Consider the following 15,920-nt stretch of genomic DNA (forward strand, 5'->3'; position numbering starts at 1 on the left):
CATAGCCATTACCATACATTAGGGGCATATCAGAAAAAATAGAACATTACATAAATACAATATTAAGGCAACCTTCAAACTTTCTTCAAAATTAAGAAATTCACTCAGCTCATCCAAATATCCTCTTCCATATCTTGCCCACCCAGGGGTTTACAAAATTCAGTGCACCTGCAACCTACCCTACATAAGGGAAATAGTGCGCACCATCCCAAGAAAAGAAAAGACAAACATAAACCACATTAAATTCTTCCACTATGGTAAAACAGGCCTATCAGACCATGCACTACAAACATGCCACAGAATCAACTGCAAAAGGCACCAAAACCTGGTCTGAAAGACTCTTCAAAGAAGCCTGTCAGATGCTGAAACATCATCCAAATCTAAACAAGAATGATGGATTAATTATTCCTTGAATCTGGTGGACTCATCTTCAACCCATATATCATCCAGAACAACCCCAAACAGAAGAAAACCTTAATATACGTTTAATAAAACGTTTTATTAAACATTTATTTAATGTGTAATAAAACGTTATTAAACGTTAAATTAATATGTTAATACGCTTAATAAAACTTTTTTATTTTCATCTATATATTAGGCGAGGCCATTTAGCCCTATCTAACTTTTGGAGACTGAGTGGGCAGTTCAATCTCCACTGGTACCCAATCAGAGACAGATGTTCCAAGGCTATCACTAATTAAGCGGTACGCAGTGAAGAGAGACGGCTCAAATGTGCCGCCATCTCGTGGTCTCTAACCCTAACACAATATATTTAATGTCTGAAATAATGTGGGTTCTACGGTCGATTTTCTTGAGTTTACAGGACGAAAAACCCGAGTTTCTGGGAGGAAAAACCTGCTTGCCCGTGCCAGAGATCGACTAACTCGGGAACCGGTCTAAAAAAGGCTTAGAAAAATTTCCTCTAGTCGCCGACTAGACTTGAAACCAAGACTTCCTTCGTGCAGCCTAGCGCGGTGGTGTGCAAATGCCACATCCACTGAGCTACACAGGCTCGCCTACTCCCGTATATACGGAAATAAAAAGGCGTTAGCTGATTTTTTTTTTTTTTTCTGATCTATATATTATTATTATTATTTGACACCTCTAGGGAGTCCAAAGACTCATCGAGAGAGGGTACATACTGTACAACTGTCTCCACCATTCATTCCACCAACTACAACTAACCGCAACTACACCAACGTCAGCTACTGCCAACCACCACCACTGGTATTTCCACAGACAATCACAAACATCCATGCCGATGGCGGGATTTGGATCCGCAGCCTTCTGACTGGAGAGCGGATACGCTAACCACTCAGGCAACCAAGCAGGCCGAGTATCAGTATCATTATACTGATATGTATAAAAAGTGTACTTTATTTTCTGAATTACACACACACACACACACACACACACACACACACACACACACACACACACAGGTATCCCTCGATTAACACAGTTAACTAATCCCTCGATGTTACTGCATATATCAAAATCGCATTAATCAAATCTAATAATAATCAATGGTAAAAATTACAATTCGTTTATCATTGATTCCTATATTAATAATTCGTTTTATATGGTACTCTTTTAGGAAAGATAAAAAATTAATGCAAAGAAAAAACACTGCAAATATAATATATGATGGTACAAATTAAGTGGATATTGAATCCAACATTATTTCATACCCGAATATAGAAACTACAAGAGTTTCGTGCCGAATATATAGAAACCTAAAAGTTTGGTGGATGCATGCATAAGCAACTCAACTTATGGGCAACTCGTAGTAAAGGTGGAGTAAGATCCAGATCACTTTCCTCAGTATTTTCCATATTGCAAAGCACATCTCATTCAATCGAAGGTGAGTTAGCCGATCTCAGACAGAGGTAGCAGGGTTTTTTCTCCCAGAAACTCGGGATTTTCATCCCGCATACAGGCAAATCGGCCCTTCAGAACACAAACAATTTACAGACATAGAATACCAGTTGTGGTGGAGGTGAGTGGTAGATGGCATTGATTCATAGTAGAGGTTCGGTGTAATGGTTGAGACAGTTGTAGGTGTCCTCCCGCAATGAGCCTTCGGACTCCTTGGAGGTATCAGAATAATAATAATCTCCTAGATGACATTTATGATAAATAAGCCTTTGGCTCTCTGTTTCAATAATACATGATGGTTTATTTATTTTCAGTTACAATCTAGAAATTATTAAATATAGAATAAAAAAAAACAAACAAAACCATACTATACTGACATCGGAGGTCGCGCTAGGTCTCAGATACAATTTACTGTCAAATATCACAAACCTTTACATAACATGCATTAGATCAAACTGACAGCAAAAAAAAAAAAGTGCGGAATATCACTTATAACATATGAATGCACAGGTACTCACCACCTCCAAGCTATATACTGAATTGTGCAAGCCTTTTGATATATTTATACTTAACATAACTTTTCAATTTTCCTGAATAGCTACTTAATATTTATATTAAGCAATTTGCATGTATCAGTCAGATCAGCTGCGAGCTCCACAGGGTTAAAGGCACATTAATCAAAACCTTGCCGCGTATATCAAGGGATTGCCGCAATTGATTTTGCTGCGTTAAGCAAGGGATACCTATATATATATAGGTATCCCTAATTAACATTTAGATTTATTTTATTTTGTGTAGTGTAGTCATGTAGCTTGTCCTGTACTTGTGTTCCTAATGATCTCAATATAGATGTCGAAATGTTAAGTGTTATTTTCTTAATTATAATTATTACAACACTTGTTTATGTCTCTATAAATGCTCCACTATGAATGCTGACTGCCATGTAACCTTAAAAGAACAAGGAGAAAGGTGACCATCAGTACAATAAAGCACATGCCAGAAGGGTAACCAGTGTGTTACCCTTGATGAAAGGATTAACACTGCAGGCCAATGATAATCCCAAACAGTTCTTTCAATATGTTGCAAGTAAAAGGAAGAATGTTTATGGCAGAATGATTTTAACAAATACCAATGGCGAGGATGTAACTGAATCAGTCGAAACAATAGAATTACTAAGTGAACAACTTTGCAAGAGTATATCATCCAAGTGGAGATATTGACAGTAATGAGAGAAACAAAAACTTATATGGAAACTGAGGTAAACGAAATGGAGGTGCATAGTATATGATAGAACCTGGATGTGAATAGATCTATGGAATTAGATGGTATAGTATACAAACTCAAGTTATACGTAAAGATGCTATGGAATTTTCAGTGCCTTTTGACCACATTGTTTAATCTAAGTCAGCTCTGGGTTAGTTCCAAGGGTAGAAAGAGGGGAAAATAGTTCCATTGCATAAAGGAGGCTCCAAGACTGATGTAGCACATTACCGACTGATCAGCATATCAGGAGCTGTTGTCAAGGTGCTGAAGAAGTTAGTTGAGAGAAAAATACAGGAATGGATAGATGGAAATGGGATACTGTATGTGGGACAGCATGGTTTTGTGAAGGGTAGGTCATGCCTCAGTAACTTGGTCACGTTTTATAATACAGTGATGGCTGAGTTGGATAAAGGTAATGAGTTTACAGTGATACTGCTGGACTTTGCAAAAGCCTTTGACAGGATATCACATCGAATTCTAATCCATGAACTGCAGCACGTAGGGTTGATGAGATGGATAAAAGGGCTGTTGATGGAAAGATATCAATGAGTAATTTACTCAGGAGTACATTCACATGACTATTGGCATGCCACAGAGCTCTGTTCATGGGCTGCTACTATTTAATTTATACATTATTGATATAGGAAATGATCTGAGAGGAACTGTTCAGTTGTTTGCTGATGATCCAAAATTAGATAGAGCAATAGTTAATATAGATGTTAATATTTTTAAGGATAATTTTTGGATAGACTAGCAATCTGGACAAAGAAAAATGGATGTCAGTTTTATGTGGCAAATTGTAAGGTTATGCAGTTTGGGGGTGAAACAATTACCAGTTATATACCACACTGACGGAACTGTACTCCAGGAAACTGACGAAGCCAAAGATTTGGGAGTGTTAGTGGATAAGGAGTTAAAGTTTAGAAGACGTAGCAAAAGTGGCTAAAGCAGCTCATCGGGTTACTGAAGAATACTTTGAGCAGAGACAAGCAGGGTTATTATTCACTTTGATAACACCCACCATCTTGACTGCTGCATGCAGATCTGGTCACCTGAATTTCTTGGTGGTGATGAAGAGAATCCAGAGGCAAGCGACCAAGATGGTATCAGGTCATGGAATGAAACTTACAAGAACAGGTTAAAGATTTGTGGGTTACAGAATTTAGTTGACAGGTGGTAAGAGGGTGATATGATTGACACATACAAATTACTGAAGTATTTTTATAAGATTAATACAGAGGAAATTTTTCAGAATAGGTCTAGTGATGGGAGAACTAGGGGGCCATCCTTGGAAACTGAGCAAAAGTGTAGTTTACAAGGGTGTTTGAACTAGATTTTTTGCTTGAAGAGTGCTGAATGAGTGGAATAGGATGCCTTGACTGTGAATGAGTTCAAAGCAAAGTGTGTGATAGATACTGTGCAAATGTTGGATAGTGCTTGGTGCATGATGTTTAGAGCCTCCCTCTGTCTAAGGACACATCGAGGGAGACTTTAATTATTGGACTACTCAATGGAGTAGTCCATAATAATATCATACTTGCATATGAATGATTACAATACTTATAATATGTCAGTGCTGCAAGTGGACAGGAGATTAGGATAAGGAAAAAAGTTGGGGAACTCTTTTAGTGTTAAAACAGCATGGGGACAGCTTTTCAAATAACAGAACAGCATTAAATTCAACTATTTTAATTCTCTCCTGAGGAAAGAATTAAAATCATTGATTATACAAACATGTTGGTGATGTTTAGATAATCAACCAAGTATAAGCTTTTAGACTATTAGTGTTCAATCGATATACACTGGTGTACAAACTTGGTTGAGTTCGAGGTTATATCGTAGTGTGTAGTGTTTGTGCAAGCTCCTGATAAGATAAGTATTATTTTCAGTTATCGTTGATAAAATTAGTTAATATTACTTAGTTTTGTTTGCCTTGCGTATTTTAGTGCGTCTGTTTGTGTGTATAACTTATTATTTGATAAAACACGTTGCAATAATTATGGCACCTGTACGAAGGAAAATGGCGGCCAGTAATGAAGGTTCGCCATCGTTATCAAAGAACAGTAGTATAAAAGAAATGAGTCAGTGTACTAGCTGTGAAATGTACGCTTTACGGAGTGCAGTCGGAGTGTGGATAGATGATAATAAAGGATTGAATGTGTGTAGAAAATGTAGGGAGAATGAGGAATTGAAGTGTATTTCGGATCGTGAGTGTGATATTTTTGTCAACCTTCAGAATGAAGAAAATAGCGATATGACAAGAAACGGCAAGGTTGTACATGAGAATTATGAGAGTGTGAATGTAGAAAGTGTGAATGATAGTATTAATGGTTTCTCAGAGAATAAAAAAGATGAGATAGATGCATTGAATGAGATCGCGTTGTTGAATGGTGCGATAGAAAGGGCAAAACAGCAGCTAGAGTGCATGAACAAAAGTCGACTGAATGAACCAACCAATAATAAAAGGTATGACAGGAAAAATAGGCGTATGAATGTGAACATGAACAAAATGAAGGATAGAGTGCTGTATGGAGACTCGTTAGTACGAGGTGTGTTAGTAGAGGATTTGACAAAATTGTACCAACCTGGTGCGACCATAAAGGATGTAACTGAGTCTATTAGAGAGCAAAAGGAAAGGGTGAAAGAAATGATTGTTGTGGCAGGTATGAATGATTTGAAAGGAGATAAAATGGAAATGATAGAAGACCTGAATGAATTGTTTGAGGTAGCAAAAGAAAAGAGTGAGAGAGTTAGAATGATTAGTCTTTTGCCACGGTATGAAAGTGAAATGTTTAAAAGGAGGGCCATAATTGCGAATGACTTTATGCGTGGGTTATGTATGACGAGTGGTGTGGAATTTGTGGATGTGTGGAGTGAGTTTGATGGGCGAAAGGATCTATATAAGATGGATGGCTTGCATTTGAATGGTTATGGTGTAAGAAGACTTGAGAAAGTGTTGCTGAATGTAGTGGATATGCAAATTCAGGGAAACTAGATTCGTTACGGGGGGGGGTAGATATACAGTCCTTAGGGAGGCAGTTGAATGTAAGAATGAATATAATATGCTAGAGCAAATAAGGACAACAAACCAGAGTGGGATAGTTAATATAAGGCATCAAGGTAGGGTTGGGGCTAATGGGGGTCTTAAATTCATGTACACTAATACTAGAAGTATTAGGAACAAGAAGGAAGAGTTTTTGGCCATGGTTGGCACTTCCAGACCACAGGTTATTGGTATTAGTGAAACATGGCTGACTGTAGATGATATAGCTAGTGGGATTGAATGTGATGGGTATAGTGTGTTCAGGAATGACAGAGAGATTATAAAATGGGGGGAGGAGTATTGTTGATGATAGCTGATGAGCTACAGCCAAGGAGAATAGAAGTTGAATTGCAGGATAGAGAAAAGAGCACATTTGAGGCCATTTGGTGTGAGATTGTGGCTAGCAGAACTAAATATACAATTGGGTGCTGCTATAGACCAGGTGATGGAAAAGATAGTGGTGACAGTATGCACAAGCAAATAGAAGAAATGAGTGGAAGGAGGGTGATTATTATGGGAGATTTCAACTATGGTCGCATTGATTGGAGTGAGGAGACGACACACGGGAAGAAGGAATTGGATTTTATGCGGTTATTAAGGGATAACTATCTGCGACAGCATGTAATGGAAAATACTAGGGGTCAGAGAGTGCTTGACCTAGTAATTACATCTGAGGATTTGGCTGTAACAAATATGACCACATTGCCACCAATCGGTGAGAGTGATCGTAGGGTCTTGACTTGGGAGGTGGCTAAAGGTGTAGAATTTTCAATTCAATTCACTGAGATTTCAACTCAGTGCCATGGCATGTCTGACTACATGCCATGGCACTGAGCCAATCAAACTAGGAGTTTGATTGGCTCAGTGCCATGGCATATACAACTGCAAGGACTAGAAGTTGATAGTGCATGGGAGGTGGTTAAGAAGTGCTTGCATGGAGCAATGGCTGACTGTATACCTAGAGTCCGAATAATAAATCAAGTAGGGGTTAAATGGATGAATAACACCATTAAGCTTGAGCTGCAAAAAAAGAAACAACTATGGAGGGAATTTAAGGAGAAAGGTGACCGGCAGACACATGAACGGTATAAAGCGCAGGCCAGAAGGGTGACGAGTGTGGTAAGAAAAGCAAAAAAGGATTACAAAAGAACATTGGCCATGCGGGCTAAAGAGAATCCTAAACAGTTTTTTAGATATGTAACAAGTAAAAGGAAAAATGTACATGGCAGAATGATTTTAAAGAATGCCGATGGTAGGGAGGTAACAGAATCAGTTGAGATTGCTGAGTTACTGAGTGAGCACTTTGCAAGAATATATCATCCAGGTGGTGACATTGCAGAAACGAATAAACGAGTAGATTATACGGGAATTGTGGTGAATGAAGTGGAGGTGAGTAGTCTATTGCATAACCTCAATGTCAATACATCTGTGGGGTTGGATGGTATACCAGCTCATGTAGTACGAGAAGCAGCTAATGAATTGTCAGTACCCTTGACCATTTTGTTTAATTTGAGTCTCGGATCTGGGTTAGTCCCGAGCGGGTGGAAGGATGGGAAAATAGTTCCACTGTATAAAGGTGGTTCCAAGATCGCTCTTGTAAATTACCGACCGATTAGCATATCAGGAATCATTGTCAAGGTCTTAGAGAAATTAGTCAAGAAAAGAATACAGGATTGGATAGATGAAAATGGGATATTGTATGGGGGACAACATGGTTTTGTGAAGGGTAGATCATGCCTCAGTAACTTGCTCACGTTTTATAACACAGTGACAGCTGAACTGGATAGGGATAATGGGTTTACAGTGATACTACTGGACCTTGCCAAGGCCTTTGACAGGATACCACATGGAACCCTAATCAGTAAACTGGAGCAGATAGGGATAGATATAGGGTTGGTAAGATGGATAGGAGGGTGGTTGAAGGAGAGATACCAGAGAGTGGTTTATTCAGGAGTGGAGTCAAAAAGACGTCTTGTGACTAGTGGAGTGCCGCAGGGCTTTGTTCTTGGACCACTGTTCAATTTGTTCATCAATGATATTGGAAAGGATTTAAGAGGAAGTGTTCACTTGTTTGCTGATGATGCAAAGTTGGGTAGAGCAATTGTGAGTGCACAGGATGTCAAAATTTTACAGGATGATTTGGATAGTTTGGAGGACTGGGCTAGGAAAAATGGATGTCAGTTTAATGTTGCAAAGTGTAGGGTTATGCACTTTGGGGTGAAAAGAATAGCAGCAGTATATCGCATAGGTGGAACCATACTCTAGGAGATTGATGAGGCCAGGGATTTGGGAGCGCTGGTTGATAGGGAGTTGAAGTTTAGGGGGCACATTGCAAAAGTAACTAAAACAGCTCACCAAATCACTTGGCTTATGAAAAATACTTTAACATGCAGAGAGAAGCAAGTTGTTGTTCCTCTGTATCGAGCCTTGATAAGACCCCATCTGGACTTCTGTGCCCAGTTATGGGCACCAGGGTTTCTTCGTGATGGGGAGGAAGTGGAGAGGGTCCAGAGACGAGTGACCAAGATGATAGCAGGTCTGTGGAATGAACCTTATGAGAATAGGTTGAGGATTTGTGGGTTGCAGAAATTGGACGATAGGCGAAGGAGGGGTAATATGATTGAGACATTCAAATTACAGAAGGGTTTCTATAATATTGATCCAGAAGATATTTTTGAAAATATGACTGGTGGTGGGAGGACTAGGGGCCATGCATGGAAGCTGGGAAAGAGCGTGGTTGACAAGGGTGTTAGAGCTAGGTTTTTTACTTGGAGAGTGGTGAATGAGTGGAATAAGCTTCCAGGGTCTGTTGTGGGTGCTACGACCGTGAATGAGTTCAAGGCAAGATATGATTGTTGTGTGAATGTTGAATAGTTGTTCCAGACATGATGTTAGGGCCTCCCTCGATGAGTCTGTCGACTCCTTGGAGTTTCCCGGAACAATAATAATAATAATAATAATAAAAAACCTAAGGTCGAACATTATTTCAACCGCAAATTCAGACAAATCAGCTTGTGGCATCCTGTATAACTGATGATTTCAAGTGGAAAGCAGGTATATGTTCAAATTTTCGAATCATGCACAAAGAGGTCATGTCACTTGGTAGCACTCAACAGGATGAAAGGCTGTGAAACCCAATTGGTGAAATGTGTTCCAGACATTTGCTAAGAGGTCATCCTCACTCTACCACAGAGCATGAAGACAGATTTTTGGCATTTATAGCAGCACAGGTCAACATCTAGACAAACTGTGGCAAGATGTCTGTGACAAGTAAGCCTATGTGCCCAAAGGCCTTTATCTATGTCCCTTTATTCACAATTCATCAGAACACATTTTTTTTATGGTGTTATATCGATAAAAATTGGACAAGACAGCAATGGGCTAATGTACCTTGACTCACGAGTAAAAGTCTTTCTTTCGATCTAGCATGAAAGTGATACTACTTACCATCACAAGAATGTTCCTAAAAGGGATGGATATGGCAGTGCTGGGGAGGCATTATGCTTAATGGATACACTGAGCTACACTAGAAAAAGATGTTGCAATGAAATTCTTCAGAGTCATGTTCGATTGTTCCATGGTGTTGTAGGCAAAGAATTCATATTTATGGATTACAATGCCACACCACATCACACACAAGTAGTGGAGATATTCATGGAGACAGAGGATATTAATCGAATTGAGTGGCATGTTGGCCACTCAAGTCACATCGAGTGGCCAACATGCCACTCAACCTCACGGAACATGTTTGGGATGCAACAGGGAGGGTCATTGCTGCTTGAAATTCCCTTACAGAAAACCAACAAGGAATTATACTTACTCTACAGGAGGAGTGGGCCAGTTTGCCTCAAGAACTACTAAATCACTTGGTACTAAGCATGGTACAACATTATGAGAGCTGCATCACAGTTCGGGGTATACATATTCCATATTGAAATGTCTCTCCACATGGTTTTCTGTAAGCACTGTACATTAATTCTAATTTTTTCCAAAAACGTATTGCAATTTAATTTGTACAAAATTTAGAACACATTTTTTATGTAATATAATTTATTATTATGCTGGCAATAAATTTATGTCCACATTTGGCTGTAGTCATGAAACGTTTTTCATGTATAGGGGTAAAAATGTAGTTTGTCCTTAGCTTTTGGGTTCCAGTGTATTAATGATATGGGGAAAGGACCTGACTGGAGATGTTCGACAGTTTGCTGATGATGATACAGAGATATAGGCAGGCAATCAGTGATACCACTGATAACACAGCATTTACAGGATGAGTTGAATATGCTAGAAATGAGGGCAAATGATAATGGTTGTCAATTTAATGTTAGTAGGTGTCAAGTTATGTACGTTGGCAGGATTAGGTATCCAATGGGATTATACTTGGAGAAACAGATCTGGATACAGATCTGAAGTTCAAAGGCCACATAGAAAAAGTTGCAAATACAACTTAGAGGATAATTATGATGCTGAAGTGAACATTAACATGTAAGGATGTCTCTTTACAAGGCCTTGATACTGTCAAATCTGGACTGCTGTGAAGTTTTGGTCTCCTGGGGTCTGAGGAGTAGAAGTTAAAAAAAATCACAACAGTGATTATCATCTCAACAGTTAAAGATATCAGGATTATGGAACATAATTACAAAAACAAATTGAGAGCATGTTGACTGCAGAAAATATACAGGAGAAAGAGGGGTATACCTCAAAAAGACAAAAGTTATGGCAACATGTGAACTTGATGATTTTGAAGTAGATGGGGAGAAAATGGAAGCAGTTAACAATTTTGTGTTCCTAGGATCCCGAATTGATGAAGATGGTTATTGTACTGAAGAAGTTAGAAGAAGATTATTACTCGGAAAAAAAGCAATGACAAATTTAAGCAAGATCTTTAAATATATTAGCCTCACAACAAAAATCAGAATCGTGAAAGCAATGGTATTCCTTGTGGTGCTATATGGATGTGAAAGTTTAACCTCGAGAAAGAGTGAAAGAAGGAAGATAGAGGCATTTGAATTATGAGTTTAGAGACGCTTACTAAGAATACCATGGACTGCAAAGCAAACGAATAAATCAGTGATAGACAGAATAAAGGCAGATTGCCGCCTCAAAGCTGTGATTATCAAGCAAAAATTGTCATACTTCAAACATATTATGCGAGCAAATGACAGTCTGGAGAAGATGATGATGCATGCTAAAGCTGATAGAAGCAGGAGAAGAGGAAGACCAAGAATTAGATGGATGGATGGAGTTAAAGAAGCAACTGGAGTGTGCCTGGAAATTCTGAAAGACATGGTCTGGGACAGATCTGAATGGAGAGTGTATGTTCGTGGGATCATCAGGAGTCGAAAACAACTCGATGGAACATAACAATACCAGAAGCCTATAAACTTCTGAAAGGGTGGTATGGAATTTTTCATTATGAGTGAGTGGAACAGTTTGCTTCTTGAAGTGGTAAGAGCATCTAGAGCAAATGAATTTAAGAGAAGGCATGATAAGTGATGTGGATGATGTGTAACCTCCCTTAACTCTTGGAGCCTCTTCAATAATAATATAAATGCATATATTGAAGATAGAAGTGAACATTGAAAATGTTATTGGATTGCAGAGAGATATTTAGTTATTTTTTGGATGATGGTAAAGCTGGAGAGGATTATTACTATTGGTACTGACTTTGTGGCTTTTCAAGAGAATTTAAATAAGGTGCAGATGTGTGGGAATACCAGCTTAACATATCTAAGTGTATGATTTTGAACTTCTCGATACAGATGGAAGGCTACATACTGTTTGTGGAACTATATATCAGAGCAGGCAAGGGATTCTTGGATAATGAGAATGAGACAGTTGAAGTTCAAGGTGGGGGGGGCATACTGAAAAGACAACCAGGAGGATTGCCGCAGGCATCAATCATATGATGGTTCCATTATATCAATTGGAACTATTTTTTTCAGATCTATTTGCTAGATTTCGACTAGCAACAAAAATAATTTCAGGACTGTGGAAGGTTGGCTTTGAGAATAGATTGAAAGCATGCAGTCTGCACAATTTGGTAGAAAAAATAAAGTACAGGAAAACCTTCCGAATTTGATATACACAATAATCAATTAGCACGAGTGAATAAAATGATACTATTTCCCACTTTAAGCAGTTAATGTGATTTTTTGTCACCAATCTGCAACAAGTGGCCGGCAACACTCAGCAGTTGACTCAAAGCTATCATCACAAGAGTATGTGTAATCTCAGTTTTAGAACTTGCTCAAATGCTTTTCCTTCATTTTGTATTAATTTAGATACCTATAAGGCTTTATTATATTCACCAATGATATGGAAAAAGGAAAGACTGATAAAGCTGCAGTAATAAAGGAGCTGCGTGTCTTACTTCACTGTACAAATGATTTCATTGGTTTTAATAATCCAGCTGATAACATTATTAAAGAAATCAGCACAATTGGAAAAGAACTTCAATTTAATGAAATGAATAATGAAGATGTGAGAAACTGCCTCGATTCCCATTCAGAACAGTTAAGTGAGAATGATCTCCTTCAACTAGAACAGCCTCCATATGAAGATAATGTTACGACTAAGAAGCTAACTGCAAGAGAACTTGAGCTAGTTTTCAATCAGATTAAGCATGCTAAGGAAATTGTTTGATGCTGATCCTGATATGGAATGAAGCTGTGAAATCCACCGAAATCTTGATAAAGTGATCGCTAGATATCGCAAATTGCATGACAAGATGAAAAAGTCGAGCACTATTCAAACATCTTTACTTCATTTTTTGTAAAAAAAAAAAAAAAAAAAGTAGCTTAATCAAGTGTTTAGTCATTAAATAAAAATTTAAGCAATTGATGTAAAATAGATTATACATTTTTTTCCCCAAATTTATGCTGATGGATTAATTAATTGCATTAAGCGAGGTTTTCCTCTAGTAATATGATTAAAATATTTAAACTTCTGAGAAGTATTTAATAATCACTGCTGTGATTTTTTCTTTTAAAGGGTAAGAGAAAAATGCTATCCCTAGAATTCATGTTAGAGGTTTAATGGAATATTAACAGCACTGAGAAAGGATTAAAACTAATTTTAATACTTCCAATATTTCGTCTCTATCACAGAGACAGCTTCGGGGATTACAAAAACTTTTTGTAACAACCCGCACACAAATACAATACTAAAAACTAAAGTCCTATCTAGGTGGTGTGCCCTCTATGGGCATTGGCAGGTGGCCTGGGATGTAAAGAGGGATCTCAGAGATCCCTCTGTTACAAAAAGTTTTTATAATCCCCGAAGATGTCTCTGTGACGGAGACGAAATATTGGAAGTATTAAAATTAGCTTTAATCCTTTCTCAGCGCTGTTAATATTCCATTAAACCTCTAACATTTCACAGCGCTTAAGCCTCAACACATGCTATCCCCAGAAGTTACACAAGGGATATGAATAAGAAAGCAAGTAGTAGTCCAGAGACCACTTGCATGCAAATAAACTGAAAAGTTGGTTTCTTTGCATAAAATGCATTGCTTTAGAGGCGAACAAGAGGTTTAGTGAAAATTTAGATGTAGAATGATTTTGGGCATACAATTATTATTATTTCGGGTGCCTCCAGGGAGTCTTTAGACTCATCGAAGGAGGCCCTAAACATCATGTCCACACAACTATACGACATTCTCGCAGTATCTATCATACCTTGCCTTGAACTCACTCACCATTGTAGCACCCACAACAGACTCTGGCAGCTTATTCCACTCATTTATCACTCTAAAAATAAAGAACCCAGCTCTTACACCCCTGCTATCCACACTCTTGCCCAGCTTCCATAGGTGTCCCCTAGTTCTCCCACTATCAGTCCTGATCTCAAAAATATCCTCTGAATTAATCCTATAGAAACTCTTAAGCAATTTGAATGTCTCAATCATATCTCCCCTTTTCCTCCTATCAACTAGTTTCTGCAACCCACAAATCTTCAACCTGTTCTCATATGGTTCATTCCATAGACCCGCTATCATCTTAGTCACTCGCCTCTGGATCCTCTCCTCCCCATCAAGAAGGAACCAAGGTGACCAAATCTGGGTGCAGTACAATGCAATGGATTAATCTTAAGCAAATCTCCTACACTTGACTCTGTGGAGGTCCTATAACAATGAAAATATAATAAAAAAAAAATCTTTGCTCAGCACTGATGTGGTATAGGTCTTGTAACCTTGCATTTGTTGGTCAGAAAAAAAAACAGATATCATCCAATTTTTTTTTTTATCTTTCAGATGGTGAAGTATCTTCTACAAAGACTTGAATTTTATAATATAACAGCTGTGCCCCCTGGTAATATGCCACCAGATCCAAGATCTGATCCCAAGTATAATGGATATGCTTGGATAAATTGGATGGATTATGTCTAATACAATAGAGTAATCACAACCTCTTGAAGTCTATGGATAATTTTACTCCGAGATTTAATACATAATTGTTTTATATTATGCTAATGCTCATTACTGTTTAATAGAATTTACCATATGATAATAAAGAGAATTTTAAGCCTGTGGATATAGCTTTCATTTTGCATATACAAACATCAAAAGAAAACTAAATATAACCCACACATGGGTTAAATTTATGGGGTGTCAAGGAGAGATAGTACCACTCCACTTGGACAGTCATACATAATTGTGGTTCAGATGGATTGGTTCTCATTGGACACCCAACTCTCACTTATGGCTCCAAGAAGCTACTGTAAACTGGTAGCGGCCACACCCCGGTAAACTGTGTCGACCCACAGGCCAAACTAAGTGAGGGTAGCCAGATATGGTGATCTCAAGCAGTGACTGTATTCAACAAATCAGCTGCAAACAGCATCTGTGCTCCATGTTTGGAGCGGCTGAATTCAGGTCAAGGAGTTGTGGTTGACACTTGACGAAACTTAACCACTGAAACCAACCTAAAGATGCATGCTGGCTCAACCATTGCCCAGTCAAATAAAGATTGCGCCCACTAATTATTAGGGAACCAAGATAGTGAAGACGAAAAATATGTTATTGAAACAAAACATCACCTAGCAGACAGTAAAAACATAAGCATAGGAATATGGAATGTAAGAACCCTTCCTCAGGAAAGAGCATTGGAAATGCTACTGCATGAATAAGACAACTACAGATGGAAAGTGATTCAACTGTGAAAAACCAGATGGACTGGAAAGAGAATTCACCACGGACAGTACAAAATTTTAACTTCAGGCAGGGAAGACAACAAATACTGAGAGAGAGAGAGTGTAGTAGCACTTATATTATTATTATTATTATTACGGGTATCTCCATGGAGTCAGTAGACTCATCGTGGGAGACCCAAACTAGCAAAACAATATCTGTCATATCTCTTCTTGAATTCATTTACAGATGAAGAGCTCACAACAAAGTCAGGCAATGAATTCCACTCATTCACCACCCTCCAGGCAAAAAACCTTGTTCTGACACCTTTGTTAACCACTCTCTTCTTTAATTTCCAGAGATGACCTCTTGTTCTTCCATCACTATCACACAGCTGAAACATTTCCCCTGCATCAATCCTATAAAAACCTTTTAGTAATTTGAATGTTTCTATCATATCCCCTCTTCTTTGCCTATCAGCCAATCTCTGCAATCCACAAGCTCTCAATCTATCAATGTAGGGAGCATTTTTTATATCACTCACCAACTTGGTCACTCTTCTCTGAACCCTCTCCACAGCCTCCTCATCTCCAAGGAATCCAG

At 38.3% G+C, this 15,920-nt stretch overlaps 1 protein-coding gene across 2 annotated transcripts in view; it reads left to right on the plus strand.

Annotated features, from left to right (window-relative positions):
- The window catches only part of LOC150095728 (arylsulfatase J-like), a 150,863-nt gene extending 136,144 nt beyond the window's left edge, over window positions 1-14,719 (plus strand). For both annotated transcript variants that reach the window (XM_090409768.1, XM_090409769.1), the window contains exon 10: window positions 14,442-14,719. In XM_090409768.1, coding sequence (XP_090265894.1) covers window positions 14,442-14,576 — 135 coding nt within the window. In that variant the 3' untranslated portion in view covers window positions 14,577-14,719. The remainder of the gene's footprint in view (window positions 1-14,441) is intronic.
- Window positions 14,720-15,920: the final 1,201 nt, after the last annotated feature.

This window comes from Typopeltis vanoorti, chromosome 20, assembly GCF_054136105.1.
Source record: "Typopeltis vanoorti isolate ZY-2024b chromosome 20, IOZ_Tvanoo_1.0, whole genome shotgun sequence".
NCBI lineage: Eukaryota > Metazoa > Arthropoda > Arachnida > Uropygi > Thelyphonidae > Typopeltis > Typopeltis vanoorti.